Source organism: Carcharhinus amblyrhynchos, chromosome 2 (assembly GCF_965287045.1).
Source record: "Carcharhinus amblyrhynchos chromosome 2, sCarAmb.v2.hapA, whole genome shotgun sequence".
Classification (NCBI taxonomy): domain Eukaryota; kingdom Metazoa; phylum Chordata; class Chondrichthyes; order Carcharhiniformes; family Carcharhinidae; genus Carcharhinus; species Carcharhinus amblyrhynchos.
Window position 1 is genome coordinate 68,351,841 of NC_137325.1, and position 27,342 is coordinate 68,379,182.

Consider the following 27,342-nt stretch of genomic DNA (forward strand, 5'->3'; position numbering starts at 1 on the left):
TTCCCCATTCAGCCGTTGTAGCAATTATTGACATTGTTTGAATTAAATTAAAGTGATCTTTTAATTTATATATATCTCACTTAATGTGAACCTATTCTGTTTAATCTTTCAAAACAACATGACATAAAAACCACTTGTCTTTTTCTTTCCCCAGAAATTGCTGATAAATTTGTCAGAGTAGTTTAGGTTATGATTTTCTACATGACTATTGGTTACAGGTAATGTGGGCCAGAGAGTTTTCTATTACAATTTTGTGAATATGTAGCTATCCAATCTTTATGCTTCTATTTTATACTTTTGTTTTGCTATTTTGAAGAAAGCAGTGTTCTTTATGAGCTGAGTTTGCACACTTGAGTTTCTTTCCGTATGCTAACATTCTCTGTATCAGCTAAACTTAATGGGGGAGAAAAAGGGCAAAAGCACAAGGATAAAGAGATTCATCAGTGATATAAATACAGTAGGTGAATGACTTGCTAGACTAGGAACTGGTTAAAGTATAAAGCAACAGCTGGGTATTTGTTTAGCTGCAGCCCTCTAGTGTACAACAGAACCTGCATAGTCAAATACAATGGAGGCAATTCTCCCTGCTGTGCTGCTTTTGTAGGACAGCGGGCCAGGAGACTCAAACGGAGGCCATTTCACGGGCTCCCACTGGGCGCCACGGCCTCCACGAGTCTCTGGCAGGTAGATTTCTGGCACCATCAGCTCCGTGCCAGGAATTGATATGGAGCTGAATAAATTCAAATTCTAATTTTTTAACGTCACTAGAGGGCCCAGGACTGAAATCTCCAGGCATCAGGTAGTGCCAAGGAGGCAGGGCCTAATGGGGAACGGGGCCTCTGGGAGAGATCGGTGGGGGTCCTATTACCACTTTGCACTCGGGCTGAGTGATAGAGAGAGGGAGACCAATGATGGGTATTGGGTGGGATGGCTTCAGTCTGCTAGGGGGTGTCAGGACTGCCGGTGGGGGGGACTGACATCGGGGCTCAGGGAGAGGTGTGTTGAGACTGGCCCAGACATGTTTGAGGGGCCAACAATCAGGCCAGGCAGGGTGGGGAAATTGTATGGCCAGTGATGAGGGGTTGCGGGCCTGGCCAGCAATCGAGCTTGCCTGCGATCAGGACACCAGCAAAACAGATCTCGGCACCGACAGATTAGTGCATGCGCAGTGGCCTGCTCAGCACTATGCTGCTGGCCTCTCTAGCCGGAATAGGCCCTGACCACTGATTTTCAGTGTGATTCACGCTAGGGCTCTCTGTGATGCACAGAGTGTGCAAGATTCACTTTGAAATTCCTGCTGAAAAAAAACAGCAGGATTTACTCCAGTTTTTACATGAATTCTGCACTTAGAATTATTTTTGGGAGAATCGCCCCTAGGATCTAGTGGCAGTAGTATTTTGATAGAATGAGTTTTAGGCTGCTTTTAACTTGAAATTGGTTGGTCAATGTGCAGGTAAGATTAAAAAAATGAGTGTAGAGCAAAGTAGGACTGATGAGTCGGCTGGTCATTGACTGCAAATAATTGAGGATTTACGTGACACCAAACAACAAATAAAACAAGAAGTAACAGAAGTATAACAAAAGTGCAATTTGTGGCAATTACAGCATTGGAATTTGTTGAGCTCCTAAGCATACTGAATTGAGAGCGTCTATTAAAGAATTCCTTTGGGGCTCCTACCAGTGGTATAGACGTGCCTGATGGGATGGTCCGTAGAAGGATGTGGTAATGTGGAAGCAGCAGGAGACGACTGTGTCCTGGAAACAGGCCTGTGTTTGTCTAATCCTGTCATGCCAACCATAGCCATCTGAGCTTGGTACAGTCGAAGTTGGTGGACACGCTGATGATCCAGGAGCTGCTGTTACCATGGAAACAACACAGTAGGAAGAAATGTGAGAGGGATCAAATAAGACACTTGGAGAAACATGTCAACAAATTAAGTTCATTCGGTCAGAACCATAATAAACACAGTGAAGACCTGAGGCCCGGTCGATAAATCCCTTCAACAGATGTTCTCACACTGTCAGTCACTACAGCCATTTAGTATGGGAAATGTCTTGATCCTCCTGATTATTTTTTTGAGACAGTACTCTTTGTATCAAATATACTACGGCTGTGTAACATCTAAATTGTATATTAAAAAAAAGGAATGTTCAGATAATTCACAAAAATGTCAACATTAAAACTTAACATTATGACACGCTGGATGTCATGTTATAAAGTGGAAATTTATCATAGTTCAAACCCTCTTTAATAACGCAGGACATTAATGTGCTGTTTGATTGAATGTAGTCTAAGAATTTAAGTTTTTTTTCAGAGATATGCTTTTCTCTTTTGGAGCTCAGTTTATAAAATCAGGTAATCCTAATCCTGTGAAACCTTGTCCTCCCAATCACAGAGCCAGAAGCAGTACAATAGGACTAATGTAAGTTGAAATTGAAAATAGATTTATATAGAAAGATATCGTATCCTGAAGTAGAGGGAAACCAAACACCATGCCAACGGAAGCTTGAAGTGTATTGCATGATTAGAGTACTTCACAGCTACATAAGGTCTTTAGTCCATTTATACATTAATTTTAGAATTTATTATATACTATTAATTTACCCATTTAAGCGTGCACTTCACTCTATGAAAGTGCCAATAATGCATAATATAGAGCACTTCTCATTCAATAAAAATAAGCAATTAGGTTTTGGCATAGACTTTAACATATATAATCACCATTCATACTGTTGAAAATGTTAAAGCTGGGATGATACTTTCAATAAGATTGAACTCATGAACAATGTGGAATTAGATGATTTCCTATTCCAAGATGGTGCTAGTATAATCTTTGTTTACAAATTTCTTGAAACAGATCTGTAGAGCACGTGGTTAAGGTAAATCAATAACAGCTTTTGAAGGGAATTAAGTTGCTTGTAAATTGTTATAACTTTATATTACACAAAGCATATTGCACCAGGAGCAATGAATTCCAGAAGTTACTGTAAAAATCCAATAATTCTTGCATACTTTCGTCAAGAGTCGATTTTACTGCTCTGCCATACACAATTAGGTTATAAAGGAATGAAGCAATAAGAAAAGAAACTTGGTTGCCAAGATGGTTCCAGTCCCAATGTCTTTCAATTAGTCATTGCCCTTAGTTTACCTATGGTGGCACATGGTTCATGTGAGCATTCTCTTATCTCAACTTGCTTTGCAGTCATTGTTCAGAATCAGGGATAATTTTGTGCCGTATTGAAGCCAATGAGTTTCACATATCCAATATCCTATTAATCGGCATGGTAGCACAGTAGTTAGCACTGCTGCTTCACAGTTCCAGGGACCTGGGTTCAATTCCCGGCTCAGGTCACTGTCTGTGTGGAGTTTGCACATTCTTCTCATGTCTGTGTGGGTTTCCTCCGGCTACTCTGGTTTCCTCCCACAGTCTAAAGATGTGCGGGTTAGGTTGATTGGCCATGCTAAAAAAATTGCCCCTTGTTGTCCTGGGATGCGTAGGTTAGAGGGATTAGTGGGTAAAATATGGAGGGATATGGGAGTAGGACTTGGGTGGGATTGTGTTTGGTGCAGACTTGATGGGCCAAAGGGCCTCTTTCAGCACTGTAGGGTTCAATGATTCTATGATTCAAAAGGCAAGAGTGACTTACTGAGCAGTGATGTATCGGCACAAACACCAATTTCAAATAAATGTTCAGGCTATATCTTTTAGACACCTAAGGCCAGTAATCCATAACATTCAGCTTCCCCATTTAAAAGAAGTATGACTGCTGCCTCAATTGCTCAGTGAAAATATGTCTCATGTTGTGTGGTGCTGGAACTGAACCATACAGGGCAGCAAGGCCCAGGCTTCATCTTTGGTTGTGCTGAAGTAACTGAACGCAGCTGGCACCATTGGATTAATGAGGGGAAAAAAATCAGCGGTGTTCCCACTTTAAGGACACATGTCTGTTTCTCATCAAGAAGCATTTATAAACTCAGTAATATTTAAAACATTATTAAATTGCACAAACAAGGATCATTGCTAGTTACTGGAAAGTATGTGTGAGACAGAACTGGACCAGACTCAACTGCAATATAATAAAAAACAACAAGCAGTTACAATCTAAATTCTAAGAGTCATAGACAGGTTATTGGTTGGTATTAATACTTAGATATCGGCATGCTCCAAACAGCAATCACAAAGCAAGCTTTTCCAAACCTTGGCTGAGATTGTCTGGTCTTGCCATGGTGAGATCAGCCATGGGGGATGCAGCAGGCCTGCCAAAGATCCATTGACTTTCAGTGGGATGGACAATCCTGGTGGTGGGCGGGGTTGGAAAATCCTACCCATTATAACTGAAAACTAACAGTGATATTATACCTCTATCTAGTGAAATATTTGGGCTAATTTTAAGCTTTAACTTCAAAGGAAAGAAAAGAGGAGTGAATAATGGGTGGTCAATCTGTCATTGTCCATTTTATATAATTACCCAGAAGTTAACATTATTCCCATCTTGTAAGAGAAATTCCAATTATACCACGTAATACTTTTTCACCCAGATGGTGGCAATGGTCTGGAGTGCGCTACCTGAGAGAATGGTAGAGACGGATTGCCTCACATTCTTTAAAAAGTACCTGGATGAGCACTTGGCACGTCATAACATTCAGGGCTTAGGGCCAAGTGCTGGCAGATGGGATTAGGGGGAGTTCGGGTGTTTCTATTGTGTCGACGCAAACTCGATGGGCTGAAGGGCATCTTCTGTGCTGCATGATTCTATGATTCTAATAAAGTGACATCATTTCTCAAAGGCAATCCAATTGCTCAGGATAATTGGATGAAAAAAAATTAATAAAGTAGTTTCCTCAGCTATGGGGCCAAGTATCCTTGATTCATTGGGCTTTATTTGTGCCCACCCGCAGTGGGGGTGGCCAACAACAGGCCAGCAAACCAAAAGGAAATGAAGTGGTTTCCCTGTGGCTCTTTAACTCAGCATTAGTATCCCACTTCCAGGTTGCATGATCAATCTGAGTTGGCAGGCATGATCACAACTTGCACCTGACTGTTGAAGCCTCAGTATTTAAAGGGACCCCAGCAAGGGATAGAAAGGAAACATTCTACAACTAGCAATAGAGAGACATCAACTTGAGTGATGTAGTCTCAATGAAGCATCCCTGTATATCAAACTGCAGACAATAAGGGCATGCAGGGACAATATATTCCCTGAGGGCATAAGAACATAGAATATAAAAATAGGTCATTTCATCCCTGAGACTGATTGCCATTCAACAAGATCATGACTTTAGCTTCAGTCTCCTGTCTGTCTCCCATATCACTCAATGCCCTTATAGTTTAAACATTTGTCTAACTCAGTCTTGAATATATTTTATCACTCAACCTTTACCGCTCTCAGAAGTAGAAAATTCCAAAGATTATAGATGGTGATAATCCATGTGCTTTGGAAAGTATGTATTTTATTTTTTGTGTGATGCCCCTTTAAGACTAAGTGGACTGGGGGCTATTCTGAAAAAAGGTTTCTTCATTATTACATCATTAGGCTCTGAGAAATGCCCATGTGATTTGAGGTTGCCACAGTTATGAGCAGCTAAGAAGCAAAGCGTAAACAGAAAGTTAACACAGTGTGTTGGGCCAGCCCATGCTTTCTGTTTGGCTGTTCAAAACACACTGAGAATTTGCGTAAAGGAAAAACCCCCAAGCAGGTTTCCCTCCAAGTTGACCAGTTTTCTGTTTGACAGTTTCAGAATAGACCATGGGTTGAAAACAAGGCTTTTAAAAATAGAATTGAGGCTATGGGCCAGATTTTCCAGTCCTGGCCCCCTCAGGACTGAAAGGTCCTGCTCAAAGTCAACTGATCTTTTGCTGGCCCATCAAATTTTCCATCCTGCCCATGACAACTTCTGCAACAGGTGGGACCAGAAAACCTCACCTTATGTTTCAACAGCTGGAAATCTCCAGTCTCGTACACTAGCGAGAATAGAGAATTTGGTGCTCAACCAAATCTTAATTCACAACAGTGGGACAGGAGAGTCCCAGCCATAGATGAGATTGGACAATCTTCCACATTTGTGCAGGAAGCAATCCCAGGCATATATTTGTTGTAACGACTACTTCAGGTGAAATTTGCCTTTTTATTTCAAATTTCCCTTATCTGTTAAATAATCTGTGAATTATATTGAATTCAGTTGGTCTGTTACAGGAAAAGTTACTTTTAAAGAAACAAAGACTTTTCCTGTAGTTTTCTTCCCACTTAACTTGTGGGGAGCCTCTACAGGGACTGGAACAAATTAGTGGGCTAATCAGGATCTCAAAAAATTGCAGCCTTGAATTTGAAAGAGGAAGAACAGAATGTGACAGAAATGCACAAAATTAAATTAGAATTTGAAAATAAAGGCTCAAAGTCCATGCATTGAAAAGGAATGGTAAGGCTAACTTGGAGGCAGCACCTCATTGCTGTTTCTTTCATTCTTCAATAAGGAAGAAATAGCAGGACACCTGGAAAAGAATGGTTCAATCAAGCAGATGCAGCATGGATTCATGAAGGAAAAGTCACGTTTGATGAACTTACTGGATTTTTATGAAGCTATAACGGGTGTGGTTGATGGGGAACCGGTGGATGTGGTATATTTAGATTTCCAGAAGGCATTCAGTAAGGTGCCTCACAAAAGGTTGCTGCACAAGATAAAGGTACACGGAGTTGGGGGTAAAGTGTTAGCGTGGATTGAGGATTGGCTATCTAACAGAAAGCAGAGAGTCAGAATGAATGGGTGCTTTTCCAGTTGGCAGTCGGTGACTTGTGGCATGCTGCAGGGATTGGTGCTGGGGCCTCAACTGTTTACCATAAACATAGACGATCTGGAGAAGGGGACCGAGTGTAGGGTAACAAAGTTTCCGGATGACACAAAGATGAGTGGGAAAGCAAATTGTGTGGAGGACACAGAAAGTCTGCAGAGAGATTTAGATAGGCTAAGTGAGTGGCAGATGGACTATAACGATAGCAAGTGTGAGGTTATCCACTTTGGAAGGAATAATAGTAAAATGGACTATCATTTAAATGGTGAAAAATTACAACATGCTACTGTGCAGAGTAACTTGGGGTTCCTTGTGCATGAATCACAAAAACTCAGTTTGCAGGTGCAGCAGGTGATCCAGAAGGCAAATGTAATGTTGGCCTTTATTGCGAGAGGGATGGAGTATAAAAGCAGGGAGGTCTTGCTGCAATTGTACAAGGTATTGGTGAGGTTGCACCTAGAGTACTGTGTACAATTTTGGTCCCCTTATTTAAGAAACGATATATTAGCTTTGGAGGGGATGCAGAGAGGTTTACCAGGTTAATTCCGGAGATGAGGGGGTTAGCTTATGAGGAGAGATTGAGTAGACTGGGCCTGTACTCATTGGAAGTTAGAAGGCTGAGGGGAAATCTTATAGAGACATATAAGATAATGAAGGGGCTAGACAGGGTAGAAGCAGTGAGGTTATTTCCACTTAGAATGGAAACAAGAACTAGGGGCACAGCCTCAAAATATGGGGGAGTCAATTTAGAACAGAGTTGAGGAGGAACTTCTTCTCCCAGTAGAGACTACCTCATCAGATGTGTTTAAGTCACAGATAGATTTTTAACCAATGAGGGAATTAAAGGTTATGGAGAGCAGGCGGGTAAGTGGAACTGAACCACTATCAGATCAGCCATGATCTTATTGAATGGCGGGGCAGGCTCAAGGGGCTAGATGGCTTACTCCTGCTCCTATTTCTTATGTTCTTATGTTCATCAGAAATCCACTAGGGGGTTGGGGGGAGATGGCAGAGGGGAGGTTTGCATTAGTTGCTCCCATGTTATTGGGTCAGCCTGCACCTGGAAAGTGCAGCTCAAAGGTTAAAAAAAAGTCAAACATAACAGGTACAATTGTCAAAATCTAAGAAATCACTAACAAAGCAGTGAAAGCTCTCAGAATAAATCCTGCGAGCAAAAGCCGTTCTTAGAAACTAGAAGCAGGAGTAGGCCATTCAATCCTTCGTGCCTGCAGCACCATTCATTTTGATCACGGCTGATTATTAAATTCAATATCCTGATCCCGTATTGCCCCCCATATCCCTTGATCCCTTTAGCCTCAAGAGCGAGATCTAATTTATTCTTGGAATCACACAATATTTTGGCCTCAACTACTTTCTGTGGTAGTGAATTATAAACATTCACCACCCTCTAGTTGAAGAAATTTCTCCTCCCCTCAGTTCTAAAAAGTTTACACCTTATCCCCAAGTTAGTTCTGCACTCCCCCCCGCCCCCCCGACTCCCCCTCCCCCCCCCAATCGGGAACATTCTTTCTGAGTCTACACTGTCAACCCTGTTTGAATTTCATACATTTCTATGAAATTTTCTAAACTTCAGTGAATATAATCGCAACCGACTTATCTCTTCTCATATGACAGACCGCCATCCTAGGAATCAGCCTGGCAAACCTTCACTCTATTCTGTCTATGGCATCTTGGGTAAAGAAACTGCTGTCAGATCTCAGTATTTAAAAATAATCCAACCAGTCAGATTGCCCTATCTTTTTCTGCCATTCTCTTGCCTTGTTAAACTTGAAGATCAGACAGTCAATGAAATCAATTGAAAGATCCTTTCAAGATTTACCTGTACCACAGGAATTTCCTGCATGCTAATAACTGTATGAGGGTTAAATACAGAAGTCAGCAGATTCCAACCAAATTCCCATCACTCCAACATGTTTTGCTTCTTTAATCTCCCACATGCACCAATTTTACCCAGGCAGTTTAGAAGTCTATATTATCAGCTTGGCCCTGATTTCATTACTCAAATAAATACTTGTGTTGAAAAGTTTCACATATCATGGCTGACAGACTTTCAGATCTATGCTTTGGAAATTCCCACATGTATATGATAATTATAATATAATGAAATTCAAATAGAACATCAGCTAGTGAATATGTTTTGTTTCTCTCGTATCATGGTTGGACTTCTCTGGCCGTGTCCGTTCCGCCACCCGCCCCGCCCCCCACCCCCCGCACCCCCCCCCCCCCCCACCCCCCATGCCAGAGCTTTGGTGCCACTCAAGTTAATGGACTTTTGGCTGGCTCGGTGTGTCCACTGTGGAGAACCTACTGCACCATAGCCAGAAAATGCTGCCCCCTTTTGTCTGTTTTCACCAATCATTGTTTGCCAATTTAATGTTTGAATATTACAACATTATTCAAATAAAACACAGCTCAGTAGTGGAATGCTCATGAAATGAATTCTGAAGCCCATTCATTGTAACTTTCTAAAATAATGCTCAAAGGAATTAATGCATTTTACTGTGAACAGAACATTTTCAGATTCTGGTGTGAAATATGTTGTTAATTTACACATCAAGATTCAAATTTACCAGAAGATTGGCGAGTTTAACTCTCATGACAAATTTCATTTGACATCTGGAAACTATGAGCTTTTTTTAAAAAAAGTCTATTTAATCTGCTATCTGACAGCTACCAGAAGGTTAATAATGTGACAGAAACAGTAGTGTGAAAAAATCCTACTGAAACTAGATTAAATCACTCACACCAAAGGTGCCTTGTTTGGCTGCAGTCAACTTTCCTTATAAAGTTTGTGATGACTCGAACACCAGTGCTTGCTTTGTACAGAATTTCTTTACTGGGCCTGAATGTTTTTAAAGGCAATTGAACAAAACGTACGTTGTCTCTTAAAGTAATTATTCTGCTCTGCTGCCCTTGATGTGTCACAGGCAACATTGGTACTTTGCAGGTTTCCTGCAATCATGTTAGATATGTGTGTTCTGCTTGCTGAAATGACCCAGATGATCCCATCCTCATTGGAGTTCATCTTCTTTTATATACTGTTGATCTGCACAAAGCAAATCACTTGAATGTTCTGGGAAGCCAATAGCATGAGCTGTACAGGGGCACCAAATGGTGAAGTGAAATCCAACAAATCATTTTAACCTCATTGGTGCTGCATTTAGCTTTTTTGATTTGATTTGTTATCATCACATGTATTAGTATACCATGAAAAGTATTTTTTTGTGCATTATACAGACAAAGCATACCGTACATTGGGAAGAAAAGGACTGAAGAATGTAATGTTACAGTCATAGCTAGGGTGTAGAGAAAGATCAATTTAATGCAAGGTAGGTCCATTCAAAAGTCTGATGCAACAGGGAAGAAGTTGTTTTTGAGTCAGTTGGTATGTGATCTCAGACTTTTGTATCTTTTTCCTGACGGAAGAAGGTGGAAGAGAGAATGTCCGGGGTGTGTGGGGTCCTTAATTATGCTGGCTGTTTTTCTGAGGCAGTGGGAAGTGTAGATAGAGTCAGTGGATGGGAGGCTGGTTTGAGTAATGGACTGGGCTTCGTAGTTTCTTGCGGTTCTTAGGCAGAGCAGGAGCCATGCTACACTGTGATACAACCAGAAAGAATGCGTTCTATGGTGCATTTGTAGAAGCTGGTGAGAGTTGTAGCTATAATTTCATTTAGGATTTCTCATCAACTCGCTGCTCTTTCAGTTGCTCCATTTGGAATTTGCAAAGTGGCCCATCAGTTTAGCTTTTGCTTGAGATCGTATCAATCACAGCTTATCAAACGGGGTGATAAAACTTTGAATCTCTCTATGTCACCACAAGTGAAGACTCTGCCAAATTGACTTTGATGCTGTTTCTGGATATCCGCAGTGGTACCCTTAGCCTTAGTTAGGTCATTTTACCACCTCTGCTTTTGAAAACAGCTCATTCCAAAGATCACCATGCATCTCAAAAGAACCATTGAAAACCGACAGAGATCCTTCTCCACGCCTATTGATACCGATATTTAAGAAGGACATAGATAGATTTCTGGAGTCTAAAGGTATCTAGGGAAACAGGGGGAACACGCGAATGTAGTGTAGAAATCGAGGATTAACATTATCATATTGAATGGAGTAAAAGGCTAGAAGGGTCAAATAGCCTACTCCTACATCTATTATCAGTGGGCAGGATTTTAAGCTGTACTCTGTGAGTGGGATCACTGGTGCAGGAGCAAAATTGGGAGAGAATTGGGAATTACTTTCTCTCTGGAGAGATTGCGTTACCTAATTTTCCCAGTCCTCACTAGCAACCTCACAATGTTCACGCCCATAAAAGCTGGAAATCTCAAATATATTTAATAAATTTAAATAAGATTAATAGGCACATGATCCCCCCTCACTAAATATTCATATCTCGCCAATGTGACGCCATGTTAGCGAGGTTTGCAGCAGGTTTGGCCAAACAAGAAACAAGGGGATCCCTGGGGAACACAGAGGAAAGTATTGCCCTGGGGAAGAGGGACATGGTCGGTCACTGACCTGGCATTGCCCCCAGCACAAATTAGCATCACCAAGTTGGCAGTGCCAACCTGTATAAAGACAGTGCCAGGGACAGACACAAGTGGGAGCCTCAGGGGACAGGGGGAGCAGGAAGGTGAAGTGGGGGGGAAGAGGAGAGAGAATGGAAAGAGGTTTATTCATGTGCGTTGTGGAAATGAGCATGCAATGTAAGGAGATTGGAATGCCAGTGAAGATTGTGGGATGATGGCAATGGCAATGACAGCAATGACTATTGGGGGTGGGCTGAGAGCCCCCAGTATCTCCATGATTGGGGCAGGCAGGGAGGGAATTAACTTCTTGTTCTGATTGCTGTGCCCTTTACAAAAGGTGCTGTGATCTCTGTGGAGTGGGTCTTGATGGCTCTAAGAGTCCCCACCTTGCCAGAATGATGGTGTAAATCAGCCCCCACTCACATTTTTATGACTAAGAAGCTGAAATCCTGAGAGAAAACTGGTCACTGGAGCTGGAGAGTTTCACGCCAGTTTCCTGTATGAGCCCAATGGCCAGAGATATTCTGGTAAGATTCCGCCCTATGTTTCTATAATGGTCCACAATCGTAGAGCAATCTTACCTTAAATTCTGATTCAGTGAAAGCAAGTGATTGAAAAGTGAGATCAGTTTGAGTGTTGTAGGTGGGAGCATCAGCCTCTGGTTAACAGTAAACTTAATTTTAAAACGAGAAGATTGATGTGACAGAATTGTCAATCACAGTGGAAATCCTTAAGTTTGTTTCCATTCCAGCCAAGAGAATCTTCAATATTTACATTTAGTTCACATGAATTAATTAATCTATTATCTAATGCCACTCTGACCAAGCGTCCACTCCAAATGTATTGGACTTAACCTCAGTTTCATACCACACCCTAAATGTCGAGGCCTAATACCAATTCAAACGCTATTCTCTGTATAATGCTGGAATTGAAAGGCAGGACTTCCTACACAGGTAGGACAGGAAATTTGCTTCTGTGGGAACACGAGTCTGGGCAAGAGAGGTCGTTACACCCACTTCTGCCCACGTGACCTGCCCCCTCGGTGCCCAATTCTGTCCAGCATTTTTCTTTTTGCTTATTTATTTATGGGATATGGGCTTCGCTGACTGGACCAGCATTTATTGCCCATCTCTAACTGCCTCTGAATTGAGTGGCTTGCTAGGCCGTTTCAGAGGGCAATTAAGAGTCAGCCACTTCACTGTGGGTCTAGAGTCACATGTAGGCCAAACTAGGTAAGTATGGCAGATTTCCTTCCCCAAAGGACTTTGGTGAACTAGGTGGGTTTTTAGGGTAATTGATAATGGTTTCATGGTCATCAATAGACTGAATTCCAGATTTTTCTTGAATTCAAATTTCACCACCTGCCACACTGAGATTCAAACCCAGGGTCCCACAATATTACGCTGGATCTTTGGATTGCTTGTCCAGTGACAATACCACTTTGCCACTGCCTCTGAAGCTATTAAGATATTGTTTGTTACACCATCAGTTATTACGATATAAAATAACATGTAACGATTGGATTGATGTCATTGTTTGTGCACTTTTTTTATTGTGTGTCTGGGACAGCACACAGGCCTCAAAATAAGGCTTAACGTAGTCATTTGAAATTCCACTCTCCACCATTTTAACTAGGACCATGGGTGGAATTCTCCCATCTCGGACTAAGTACTGTGATAGGGGTGGGGATGTGAAATGTTTTCCGCTGCGGGCCAGAGGGAAAATATGTCATATCTTCAGGTGCAGATCTCATTAATTATGCAACTAGGAGTTTTGTGCTGTATTTAGTATTGAGGGTATCCAAACGGCACATAGTCTGTTGTCCGTTACGGATACCATATTGAAAGGGGCCAAACATCCCTGACACACTATTGAACAAAGATTGCCCTATAAAAATGAAGATGGATGTCCTGGAGCACTGGAAGATAAGCATCCTGAGAAAGAAGATGGGTCTCCAGGAACATCTGAGGCTGGAAGATGGACCATTTCCAGGACACCTAACCTGGAAGATTCACCTGTAAGTGCTCCCCCCACCCACTGCTGTGGTGTTCCAGGGTAGTCATGATGTGGAGATGCCGGCGTTGGACTGGGGTAAACACAGTAAGAAGTCTCACAACACCAGGTTAAAGTCCAACAGGTTTATTTGGTAGCAAAAGCCACTAGCTTTTGGAGCGCTGCCCCTTCGTCAGGTGAGACTAACTATAAGGTTTATGGTGAGAGATATAGGAGGGATGTCTGAGGTAGATTCTTCACCCAGTGAGTGGTTGGGGTGTGGAATAGACTGCCTGCTGTGATAGTGGAGTCAGACACTTTAGGAACTTTCAAACAGTTATTGGATAGGTACGTGGAGCACTCCAGAATTATAGGGAGAGGATAGCTTGATCTTGGGATTGGACATAGCTCGGCACAACATTGAGGGCTGAAGGGCCTGTACTGTGCTGTAATGTTCTATGTTCTATGAGTTTGAAATGCAAGCCCCAAATGGGGTCTGAAGCTGGTCTTAAATTAGACTTCAGACCTCATTAATATGGAGATGGCAGCACTTATTGTGGGCAATAAGGCAATGTGAGAAAGGGAGGCCATTGGGATTTTGTGCCAATTCCTCTGCCTCCACAGTAGTATTTGAAACATTTATTTATAAAAATTGCTATCTTTTATTGCTGCTCCAGCAGTTGTTCTACAGTGAAATCTACTCTGAAAAAAAGGGGTTTAAAAGAGACATTTGGTTTCCCATTTCCACATGTAAGTTGCCTAATATCTATATTAGGTGACCACTTGGGATCCCTGAAAAATGACGTGAGTGAACCATAGAATCCCTACAGTGCAGGAGGCCTTTGGCCCATTGCGTCTGCACTGACTTTCTGAAAGAGCATCTTACTAAGCCAACCCCTGCCCTCCCATCACCCTATGCCTGTAACCCTGTGCATTACCATGGCTAATCCACCTAAACAACACTGTTTTGGACACTATGGGGGCAATTTATCATGGCCAATAAACCTAACCCACATATATTTGAAATGCGAGGAAACCAGAACACCTGGAGAAAACCCAAGCAAACAAGTAGAAAATGAGCAAACTCCACATATACAGTCACTCAAGGCTGGAATCAAACCCAGGTCCCTGGCACTGTGAGGCAGCACTGCTAACCAGTGTGCCATCATACTGTCCAGTGAATAATGGGATTGTTGCTTTGTCGGCGATCTTTGGGCAAGAATCATTATTCAGAAATTGTCACAAAGTGTAACCACTTTACTTGCATAAAACGGATATATCGAGGTCCAATTTCCATGTCAAAGGTACTTGCTGCTATTTTCAGTGGTGGTAAGCTGGCTGCTGCTGGTTTGTTCTAGAACACAACTTGGCCCAAAAGTATGAGCATACTGTTCTCTTGAAAGGAACTTGCTTTGTGATGGCACTTCACTTCTTTTATATTCTTATTTTTTTTTCAGTGTTTGCAACAATAAAACTGGAAAGAAGAGTAACAAAACAAAACAAAACACAGGGCTCATCTCTAAAAGGATATAATTCTAAAGGACAGAAGTTATGTTAAACTTATGTAGGGTCTTTCTCTGATTGGCAGTCACTGACAAGTGGGATTCCACAGGAATCTGTCTTGGACGCCAAATGTTCACATTCTATATTTATTTTGAAGAGGGAACTGAATGTATTATCTCCAAATTTGCAGATAATACAAAGTTGGGTGGGAGGCTGAGCTATGAGGAGGGTGCAGAGATGTTTCCATGTGATTTGGACAGGCTGTGTGTGGGCATCTGCATGACAGATGGAGTATAATGTGGATAAATGTGAGGTTATCCACTTAAGTAGCACTAATAGGAAGACAGATTGTTACTTGAATGGGTGTGAATTGAGAGAGATGGACACTCAGCAAAACGTTGGTGTCCTCGTGCATCAGTCGCTGAAAGTAAGCGTGCAGATACAGCAGGCAATAAAGAAGACAAATGGTATGTTGGCTTTCATTGCAAAAGGATTTAAGTATAGGGATAGGAATGTTTTGCTGCAATTGTATCAGGCCACACTTTGAGCATTGTGTGCAGTTTTGGTGTCCTTATCTGAGGAAGGATGTCCTTGCTATAGAGGGGATACAGTGAAGATTTACCAGGCTGATTCCTAGAATTGCAGGTCTGTCATATAAGGAGAGACTGAGTGGGTTAGGATTATATTCATTGGAGTTTAAAAGAGTGAGAGGGGATGTCATAGAAACTTACAAAATTCTAACAGGGTTAGACAGGGTAGATCCAAAAAGAATGTTCCCAATGGCAGGGGAGTCCAGAAGTAGGAGTCATAGTTTGAGGATATGAGGTAAACTTTTTAGAACTGAGGTGAGGAAAAGTTTCTTCACCCAGAAGGTGGTGAATGTGTGGAATTCATTACCACAGAATGTAGTTAAGGCCAAAACATTGTCTGATGTCAAGAAGGAATTAGACATAGTTCTTGGGACTAAGAAGATCAAGGGATATGGGAGGAAGGGGGAGAGGGAGGGATCGGGATATTGCATTTGATAATGAGCCATGATCCAAATGAATGATTGAGCAGGCTCGAAGGGACAAATGGCCTACTTTTGCTACTAGTTTCTACTTTTCTCATTTAATCTTTCTACTGATCACTTTAAATCCGTGACCCTTGGTAATAGACCTCTATGCGAGGGGAAACAGGCTATCTCTGTCTACTCTATCTCGTACAAACAGGGAGAAGGTAGAATATTAAGCAATTGCTTCAGAATGTCTTCCCTTATCCTGAGATGAATTGTCATCCTAACTGATCTTCTTTCGAATTTCTAGTCACTTTGTGAACATTTATTTCAAAAGGTGGCACGTTATACCCATGCTACTTTGAGTACACTGCCCACGTAAAATATATACATCACAGATAAGTCAAAGGTAGCTTTTCTGTGGTAGTGAATGAGCTTCCAGAGATTCATATTCTGATGTTACTGATTCTACACAACTTTATTTACAGTGAGGATGCAGACTTTATCCTTCATATTATATGTCCCATTCCCACAAGTAATCCAGTAACCCTTCTTTCTTTCCCACATTCAACATAGACATGAGCTTTGTTGTTAGTTTTTTTTTAGATCAGGATGTTAGACATGTTTTGACAAAATGATCTATTGATTATGAGGCCATTTTTGTGGCCTCTCTCAAAATAAATCAATTATCTCTAAATGAGGCATTCTCCTAATGTTAAGCAATTACTGACCACTACAACCCCTATAAAGAAGAGTCACAACAATCGGACAGCACAGTGCCCGCAAGACAGCAAACAGTGTTTATAGTAATTCCTTTCAGCTGCCAGAAGCAGGAAGTCTCCAAAAGGGCTATTCACTCTCTCAGGGGTGAAGGGCTTTGATGATGTAGCATGTTTTCTGCCCAGTGTAACAAGGTCAGGCGAACACATAAAGAACAGCGATTAAAGAAATACAATATTAGCAAAGTGTGGCAAAACTTTCAAAGAAATTTTTGACATTATGATTCCATTTCAGAAGCACCTTGGGCTATTTACGTTAGATATATGGCGAAGGATAACTCATTTAGCCATGGAATTCCAGAGAACATTTTGAAGTCTGCCGCTGAAGAAAAGTGAGACACTATTAAAAGAAAACAGCACTGATCTCGACAGAAAAATGACTTAATTAAATTTTCATTAACTAAGCAGTCAATTTAATCGAATATCCTTTATTCCTAAGAGGTCCAAAGACTCTTTTCCCTACATTTGAGATATGGTAAATTCAATAGATTAGGAGCATTATGACAATGTGAATAATCAAAAACATTGTCTGATTTTGTAGTACATATAAAATATGATTTGTGAACAAATAAAAAATTTCAAGTTGAATGCAAATACATTTCTGAGCACATCTGTGATATGAATGCCACTTACAGAATACATGCGAGAGCAGCGCATGACAGACATTTTTCCCATTTGGTGACCTGACTGGGGTTACTCTTGGGGTCATCAGGTCCCATTGGATATTTAACAGTTAAGCTGTGAAAATTCAAAAAATGCAAGTCTAGTTAGGAACACAGGAATTGCTAGACGAGCAAAGTCCAAGGTCCATCTAGCTCGCTGTCTATTATCCTGGTAGGTGTGTGATACAATGATAATGAATTTAATTACATTTTGTATTCTAAATTTCTCACTGTAGCTCTTATTTTGGTCTCATGCCACAGAACTTCAGACCATTTAAAAGTAGATTTTGTATCTTGTAATATTGAAGTGGGAAATGTATCATTGCACATGATGCAAGTTAAGACAACCATTGGTTCAATTCATGGTTTGCATTAAGTTAGTTAATCTCAGCTGGGCCAACAGTTCAAGCACTACAGCTGACTTGTACCCTTGGGCTAGTTGGAAAATGGGGGAAAATGATGGGGGGAGTGGGAGGGTGGAGGTGATTGGGCAGGGGGTGATGAGTGGTGGGGGTGAAGAGAAAAAATAAAGGGTTTCTCCCAGAATTGAGCTCATGGGCATGAAAACCACTTCTGAGAGGATTTGAAAATGTGTTTGATTCATCAGTGTTGCTCTTACTGTGACAACTGTTCAATTTCCAAAAATTGTAATAGAAATTCTTCAAAATCAAATGGAATTCTCTCATCCTGGGCAGGAATGTGGAGAGTTTCCTGCTGCAAAGGCCGGTGGAAAAACATGCAAAATCTTCTGTATTTGACCTTAATTATACATCTAGAGGTTTTGCGCCCTTTTCTGTGGTGAGACAGGCCTGATGGTGTGTAGTCCACCATCTGTCCAGGCACCATATTGAAAAAGCACCATGTTACTCACTCTTTATTGAAGAAAGAAGATGTACTTCCTGAAAATGAAGATGCATCTCCAAGAATATTCAGAGGCTAGACAATAGACCCCCTCCAGGACACTGATTCTGGAAAGTCCATCTCTAGATGCTCCTGCCAACCCACTGCTGCAGTGTTCCAGAGTCCAAGTTTGCGCGTGGCCTCCATTCCAAATTCTGGAGACAGCCCTTGCACTGGTCAGGTGAGTCCCATTTTGTTCCAGATGTGTTTTGCCCCAACGTTTACACCTGCTGGTTGTGAGTGGTTGGGCTTTCATCTGCATCCCATTAAGGAGATGCAAATGAGTTTCACATCAGTCTCCACTGGGTTTCTTGATCTGCCATATGGGAAACAGTGAAAGATCTCATGGGAATTCACGCTAGTGTGAAACTGATTTTAGGACCTCCTGCCTATTTTTTCTGGGGGATCAAGATATTGAATTTGATGATCAACCATAATCAAAATGAAAGACATAGCAGGCCTGAAAGGCTGGGTGGCCTACATCTGCTTCATTATATCAGCAAGATGATGAGTGTTGGAAAAGGAGTTTCTGGTGATAAATGTAAACGCTGGATCTACTGGCACCCCTTTCTTCAATTCAACACAGGTTCAGCAACGGTAGCAATTTATTCACCTGATATTATACCCATTCCAACTCATTTTATTTTCCCTTTTCTTCCAGAGCCGCCTTAACGCCAAGAGGTTCTTCCAGAAATACAGAACCCAATGGAACACATTCCTCCTGGTAATGCAATGTCACCAGTTACCAGCTCAGACATCAGCATAACACATGGAAAAGAAAGTGAGCTAGAAGGGTGTGCCAGTGGTGAGGCACGCAGCCCCAACAGTCAACAGATACTAATAGTGGCAGCAACAGCCTGAGCTAGAGGATGAGGACCATAGAAATGAAAACTTCAAGAGCTCAGTCATGAAAAGAAAACTGCTGGCCTCACACTGCTGCATGAAGTGTGACAATTTGTGACAATGTGTGCCGAATAGTCTCAACATCACGGTTATGTGTGGAGGAGATTGTATCTAATATCTAGGAGCTTGTATGCAATATCTGTGGTGTTATCTCACAAGGAATCACACCATTCTACAGCGGCAGGAGAGCTGGGAAGTCTTCTTCAAAGACAAGCACTATGGGCAGAATTCTCCAGAATATAGTCAGTATCAGGTTCATAGTGAAAACCTGTGTGTAGTTCTCCTGTGCATAGAATCTGGAGGCATGTATTATGGTGTCACTCTGGCAGGGCAGGGCCTGATAGAGCTGACAAGACCAGATCCACAAAGATCAGATGTCATTGTTAAAGGGGACCTCAATCTGTGCTAAATGTAAACTTCCAGGAAGGGCATGAACTTGACTGCATCATTTGGAGTGGAGGGGAGTTTGTGGGGTGGGGGGCTAAGGAGAAGTTCCCAAATTAAGATCTCACCGGTGCAAATCCTATTTTGGGCCTATCAAGAGATTTAGCAATCATTATGGGACTTGCACTAGCGCTGAATGGGGCTGCTAGATCGCAGGCTATGAGTTGAGCGCTTAAATTAATGAATGTTAATTACAATGCTTGGCTTAAGATGTATAACTTTATCATATCTTATGTTTTGGTTTCCAGGGTGAGTTAACAGCAACTTCTATATCTGCATTGTCAGAAAGTCAATGAGATAGACGTTGTCTCAATAGTATTAATACATACAGTATTAACCAAGGAAGAGTGTCAACAAGGACTGTTACAGAGGTCTATGTTCTCAGAGAAGGGATGCAAGCAGCTTGGCTAAATTGTTGACGAATGAGATTATCTCACATATCCCCGGCTGCAAGATATTGCTGTAGACCTCTTTCCTCTGCTGCTCCCTCTGAGCAGTCCTATTGTGGAATTGAACAGAATCTTGGTTTTATTTTAGCTTCAACAGGATCTATGCTTTTCCTGAAAGGTGGGATTGTGCTGGGTTATCAGGATGAATCTCCTATTCCCCAGGAACCATTCTGTCATGTTTCAAACAGTGGAGATACAATAGTGTGTTTGCATCTAAAAGCATCATATAAGCTCTCTGCATTCATGTGCTATGCTACAGATGCGATTTTCTATGCGTACACTTGTATTCCCTTGAGTTTCTCCCTCCACCTCTTTTACTCCTTACCAACCACAGAGAGATTCAGAAAGAATACATTCAAAACACTTGCAACCTTTGCAAAGACTGAACCATTCTTAGCTTCCTAAAACCTAAAGTGGTTGCAACTCTTTCCATGTTGATTGCAGTCATTTAAGAAATTTGGCCTATTCAGTTTTTAGTTCTTCTCTCATTGTTTGGTGTGTCAGCACAAAGCCCAATTTAAGCTGGGAGGCTTGTGGTGCATTGAATCATTAACCCCAGATTTGATGTTCAAGTAAAGGAGTTAGAAAGGTGGAAAAATGGTTTACTGCTTTCCTGTCACTGCAAGTTGGAATACTGTGTTCAGTTTTAGTTTCCATATGTAAGGGAGGATATGCTTGCATTGGAGGTGGTATAGCAAAGGTTTACTAAATTGGCCCTGGGATGAGGGATTTGTCCTACGGTGAGAGGTCCTCAGAATTTAGGATAACATTCTCTGCAGTTTATAAGAATGAGAGGAGACCTCATTCAAACATACAAGATTCTGAACGAGTTTGATAGGGTAGACACTGCGACTCAAAGGCCAATGTGGGGCAGGAAAGTAGGATTGAAGCCGTCAATGGCAATGGTGCTTCCTCCATCATATAGTCTGGGACTTTTTGTGATAATCACAGGTCACAATGCCAGAGATACATCATGGGACCCTATTACATCCCACCTCCAAGGGACAGGAAAATCCACTCTATGATGTCTATAGATTTCTTGGGGAAGTCATGCAAATTTTAGGATATTCCTTGTCATCTAATAATCGGTCATGCATATTATACTGGGACTCAAGGGCCTGTGGGACAGATGACGAGTTGTTATAAATGCATAGTGGCCATTGACTGGATAGTGGTGATTCACCTGTATGGTGCGCTTCTGGTAACCACAAGCAAGCTGCATATTGAGGAAATGGAATTCTTTCCTGTCCTTGAATACCTCTCACATTGAATGAAGACTTTCAAGAGCTCATGAATATAGTCAATAGCTTCCTGCAATCTGGTTGAATTCTAGAATACTGTTCCTGGCTGTCTCTGGTAACGCTGAGTGACAGTTACTTCTCAGAGCATTTAGGGCCACAGAAATCTCCCCTGTGCAAAAGTGTACAGAGGCTTGTCACTGGTGACTTATATCATCTGTGACAGCGTAGATAGTTTCAGTAACATCAAAATTATACCACTATGACTATGACTGTCACAGGCGATGCTGTATTTGCTAGAATATTTGAATCTTCCATGAAAACCTCCTTGGTAAAACACAGCCTTCACATGCACTGGTTTTGGGTCACAGGAATGCTGAATTAGTGCTTTCTGAAGACCATGGATGGATTAAGGCCTCTGCTGAAAGCCCTTCTTCTCCTCCTGTACTTCTCTCTTCTAGCACGGTGGCACAGTGGTTAGCACTGCTGCATCACACCACCAGGGACCTGGGTTCAATTCTGGCCTGGGTGACAATGTGTGGAGTTTACACTTCCCCCTGTGTCTGTGGGCGTTTCCTCCGGGTGCTTCAGCTTCCTCCTACAGTTCAAAGATGTGCAGGTTAGGTTGATTGGCCATGCTAAATTGTCCCATAGTGTCAGGGGGAAATTGCAGGCTAAATACATGGGGTTATGGGAATAGGGCCTGGGTGGGATTGTTGTCAGTGCAGGCCTAATGGGCCAAATGGCCTCCTTCTGCACTGTAGGGATTGCATGATTCTATAATTGGCCTCCTATCTTCTTCCAACTTCTCATTGAGAGCAATGGTTGCTCCGAGCAAAATGGCCATAACCCAGTTGCTATTTTCTCTTGGTGGCTTTTATATGGTGTCAAATGATGTGTGTGTGTATATATACACACACATACATATAATAGGTGAAATCCTGAAGAAGCTTTCTGCAAAAAATGTTGATAGAATGTTGGTAACTTTTGTCAAAATGGCACAAAAAAATCTCCGTGAATCTTCGTCAAATGCAATCAATCTCAAATAAAAATGACCACTGAAAACTGAGCATGCTTTTAAATAGTGCTCGAAATGCTCAGCAATGAATTGTTCATTCCTGTTAAACCAGCCAATGTTATGAGATGTACTTGACTGAAGTGTTATCTGGCAGAATCGTACACAGTCTCATTAATGAGCAATATACGGTGGCACAGTGATTAGCACTGCTGCCTCTCAGTGCCAGGAACTCTGCTTCGATTACTGGCTTGGGTATGTGCAGAGTCTGCACATTTTCCCTACGTCTGCATGGATTTCCTCTGAGCGCTCCGGTTTCCTCTTGGTCTGAAAGACGTGCCGGTTAGGTACATTGGCCATGCTGAATTCTCCCTCAGTGTACCTGAACAGGTGCCAGAGTGTGGCAACTAGGAGACTTTCATGCAACTTCATTGCAGCGTTAATGTAAGCTTACTTGTGACTAATAAATAATAAACTAAAATTTTATCGCAGGCAATTTAATTGCTGAAGCATTAATAATCCTCCAGGCAGAAGTTACTAACATAAACTTCAATTCTTTTAATAAAATGGTGTCCTGCGTTGCACACAGGCTAAGCCAGCAGTGCAGTTTACAATTCTGATTTTGATCTGGTTATGTTGAAAGTTATAACCTAGAAATCTGTTCCTCTTGCCACAGATGCTGCCTGACACGTTGAGTGGTTCCAGCATTTTCTGCTTTTATTACAGCTCAAAATCATTTGAACCATTTTGGAGCTTCTTTAGCGTCAAAGTATTGATGGAAATCTGCCTCTCCTTGCACCCCAGTGAGGATCAGCTAAGAACTACACTTTTGAGTTCTCAAGTCACCAGCGCCATTAGGTTTTGCTGATGGGTCTGAGACTGGTCGGGGATCCACGCATCAGAATGTAACAGGGTCTGCTGTAATATGAACAGAATGCAACACTTAATTAAGACTGCTTGCCTGGATTAGGTGCCTGACTTGCAGCCAAAAATGTTCAGTTAACAAGGCGGAGGGCAGCATTGGAGCCCATGTATGCAATTTTAATCCTCACCTGCCCTGCTCCTGCCAGCTGGGCTTGGTTAAAATTGGCCCTTAAATTGTTAACATTGGGTAATCAGAGGAAGGCAGCAAGCAAAAGCAAAAGTTTGGTTGTGGATTTGAAGCAAAACTTGGGAGGCAGAAGCTATCACGATGAACTTTCTTAACAACTTAAAGGAGGGCAGAATTTTAGTAACTCATTTCCTCAGCTGAGCAATTGAAGATGGGAATAAAAAAAAACAGAAAGTAACATGTTGCAGTCTTGTCAACATTTTATGCCCTATGTTTTCAGAAAGAGTTTCAATATCTGTTAAACACCAAAGCTCTCAGGAGAAAGGAAGCAAGGCAGATCAACAGTGGTCACAACAGTTCTGGGGAGCCAGCACATCCCTAGGTTCATATGAGACAAGATGAAAAGTTAGGCTGCATAAAGAAGAGAAAGAAAAGCAGATCATACCAGTGCATTTTCCACTCAGCCTGTGACCAATTTTGGATTGGGACACTTAACAGGCAGTAAATCTTGTATTTTCCCAGATATCAGCAAAGGCTTGATGTTGGGCAGGAAATTAGGATTGAAGCCACCAATGACAATGGTGCTTTCTCCATCGTATAATCTGGGACTTCTTGACAAGTCCCATGGCATATTTCTGGCAGGGCAACCTATGATTCACCAGTCTCGCCAGAAACTTAGGAATTCGAGGATCAGGGGTGCCATTTTTAAAGGTCATTCCATGGTGCAGCGAGAAAACAAATTCACCCAGGCATTCCTGGCTGCCTAGGCAGCGTGTGGCACTATCTAGGATAGTGCCTAGGTAGTGCCCGAGTAATACCTGGGAAGTTCATGGGCATGACCCTCTCCCCTCCAAGTGCTACACCACTCACCTGAACTCCCCTAGGGTGCCTGTTCGCCAGGTGCATGCCTTTGGAGACTGTTTAAGGTGGACATCAAGGACAATTGACCAAACAAACATGATGCGAAATGCACTTGAGACCCATGACAAAACCTTGCTAAATGACCTGGTGCTTCTATTTCATACCCAAGAAATGAGTGAAAGAATATCCAGTTTTATCCCCTTTTATTATCAGCAAACAGTTGCTTAAAAGTACATTCTTGCACTTTCATCTGTTCCATAGTATCACTTTCATCTCTCATTTAACTTATAGATGCTCATATTATTTTTGACATCCAAGTAATTATTAATCAACAATGCCCTTTCCCTTTGGTCCCCCTCTACTGAAAATAAACTCTTACATTCACAGATGCTTTCTGTTTCATTCAACAAAGACCTGGGATTACCAAGTTGCTTTCATTACTAAACTAAAAACATTTATTACAACATCTCAAACATTTGAGCAAAATATTTTATTCAAGTCATTACACATGTAATTCATTTAGGAAAGAAGCCAGTCATCCCAACTGAACTTTATAACAGATCATGTTTGATTGAAGACTACAGTATGCATATTAAATTGCTCAACACTATACACTAGTAATGTGTTGAAGTACAGTCATAATTTATGAAATAAAGCATGTTAAGATTTGTATTCAACAAATATGCAACGTTCTGTTGTTCCTCAATTCAATTTTCTGTTGAACCATATAGTTCCATTTTTTTTCTTTCCCCAACATGCAAATAAGTCTCTTTTGATTCTATGCCAAACATCCAAAGCAAATAAAATTGCTGATTCCGCTCTCTGTGATAGTTTTGCTCCAGAAACCTAACTATTTGATGTCAAGATCAAGAAGGACAATCAAAGAGAACAAAGTGCAGGACCTAGCCAGGAAGTTAATAGCACCTTAATCAACGCGTGGTGATATTCAAGTAGATCAGGGAGGGGATTGGTTTAGTTATTGATGCCCTCTCCTGCTGAGGGGAGGCCAAGTTTGCCATCCAGTCACCCTAAACGCTGCCTCATTAATCAGGCTGAGATGGTAGCTGTGCATCAACTGACAAACACACCAATCAAATGTTGAGTTAAACCAGATCTGACCCACTTGATACTCTTTGAACACAGGAGGTGCTCCTTCGCTTCACCCTTTATCTCATTAAAGTTAAAAAGCAAAATTAATCAGTTCGATAGCATGTTTAACATTACCATGGATAGTCGATGATTTATTTTGACAATAATCACTTTCTTTCTTATCAGGCAATACTCGATTGTTTTAATCTTATTCCTAAATTTATCAGATTCGACCTTTACCTTATCCCATTGACCTCACCCTTGGCCCCAGGATGAACAAAAACAGGGAATTCAATCGGGAATAAAAGTGAACATGAATTCCCTTTACACAAACAAATATACATGAAAACTGGATAAAGCAACCTCTTTAACTTCAGGAAAGGCTTATTACATTTTCTGAAGGAAAAGTAGTCAGAATGGGTCAGATTGAATAAATTTTGTATTTATATTTGAACAAAAATACATATTCCAGTATGATTTCTAGCTAAAAGTCATGTCTCTAGAATAAAATCTTATGATACACTAAGTGCAAAGGATAGCTTGCTCATGGGCTGTAGGAGTGCTTCAGTGGAGAGAACCACTGAACAAATTTATTCCATTCCTAATGTTAGCTTGGTGGAATGCAAAATGCCTGAACAATGGATGCTATTTCTGTTTGTCTTTTCCTGTCTTGAGAAAGCATTCTGGAGTTCTGCACACAATTTTTAACCATGAAGCAAAAAGCCAATAGTGTGGCTGGAATAAAGCACTTTGTGGACCTTCCCCAGCAGGTGGGCGGCATGGTGTCATAGTGGTTAACACAGTAAGAAGTCTGACAACACCAGGTTTAAGTCCAACTGATTTATTTGATAGTAAACTCACAAGCTTTCGAGGTTCCCCTCTTTGTAAGGTGAATGAAAAGTTCTGGTCTCAGGAGGCATCATAGTGGTTACCATTGCTGCCTCACTGCGCCAGGGACTTGGGTTCGATTCTTGGCTTGAGTCACTTTCTGTGTGGTGTTTGCATATTCTCCCCTTGTCTGCATGGGTTTCCTCCGGGTGCTCTGGTTTCTTCCCACAAGTCCAAAGATGTGCGGGTTAGGTTGATTGGCATGCTAAATTGCCCCTTAATGTCCCAGGATGCACAGGTTTGAGGGATTAGCGGGGTAAATATATGGGGTTCTGGGGATAGGGCCAGGATGGGATTGTTGTCAGTGTAGACTCGATGGGCCGAATGGCTTCCTTCTGCATTGTAGGCATTCTTTGATTCTAGGTATGTGCATGGAAAGGCTAAAATTGGTTACAGTTATTTCATTCCTTCATGGGATGTGAGCATTGCTCTCAAAGTCAATTGTCCATTACTAATCTTGAGGAGAATTGTTTGATAGAGCAGACGCAGCACGGTTTTGTTAAGGGGAAGTCGTGTCTGACGAATTTATTGGAGTTCTATGAGGATGTGTCTAGGGCGGTGGATAGAGGAGAGCTGGTGGATGTGGTGTTGCTTGATTTTCAGAAGGCGTTTGACAAGGTGCCTCACAAGAGGTTATTACAGAAGGTCAGGGGGCATGGAGTTGGGGGTAGGGTGTTAGCGTGGATAGAGGATTGGCTGTCAAATAGGAGGCAGAGAGTGGGGGTCAATGGGTGCTATTCGGATTGGCGGTTGGTGACTAGTGGAGTGCCCCAGAGGTAGGTGCTGGGGCCTCAGCTTTTTACCATTTATATAGATGATCTGGAGGAGGGAACCGAGTGTATGGTGTCGAAATTTGCTGATGACAGCAAGATTGGTGGAACGGCAAATTGTGCGGAGGATGTGGAGAGTCTGCAGAAGGATCTAGATAGGCTGGGCGAATGGGCCAGGACCTGGCAAATGGAATTTAATGTTGGCAAATGTGAGGTTGTCCACTTTGGTAGGAATAATGGTAGGAAGGACTATTACTTATGTGGCGAAAAACTGCAGCATGCGACGGTGCAGAGGGACCTCGGGGTCCTTGTGCATGAGTCGCAAAAACCCAGTCTGCAGGTGCAGCAGGTGGTCAGGAAGGCAAATGGGATGCTGGCCTTCATAGCGAGGGGGATTGAATATAAAAGTAGGGAGGTCTTGCTGCAGCTGTATAGGGCATTGGTGAGGCCACAGCTGGAGTACTGG

The 27,342-nt window shown here is 41.9% G+C and overlaps 1 protein-coding gene across 2 annotated transcripts in view; it reads right to left on the reverse strand.

Annotated features, from left to right (window-relative positions):
- The window catches only part of LOC145355275 (histone deacetylase 9-like), a 781,248-nt gene that overhangs the window by 165,673 nt on the left and 588,233 nt on the right, over positions 1-27,342 (reverse strand). The window contains exon 15 of one of the 2 annotated variants that reach the window (XM_080207173.1): positions 1,679-1,856. In XM_080207173.1, the coding sequence (XP_080063299.1) occupies positions 1,679-1,856 (178 nt within the window). Of the gene's footprint in view, positions 1-1,678; positions 1,857-6,437; positions 6,492-27,342 lie in introns of those variants that run through there. The other variant, XM_080207182.1, reaches the window with a different exon arrangement.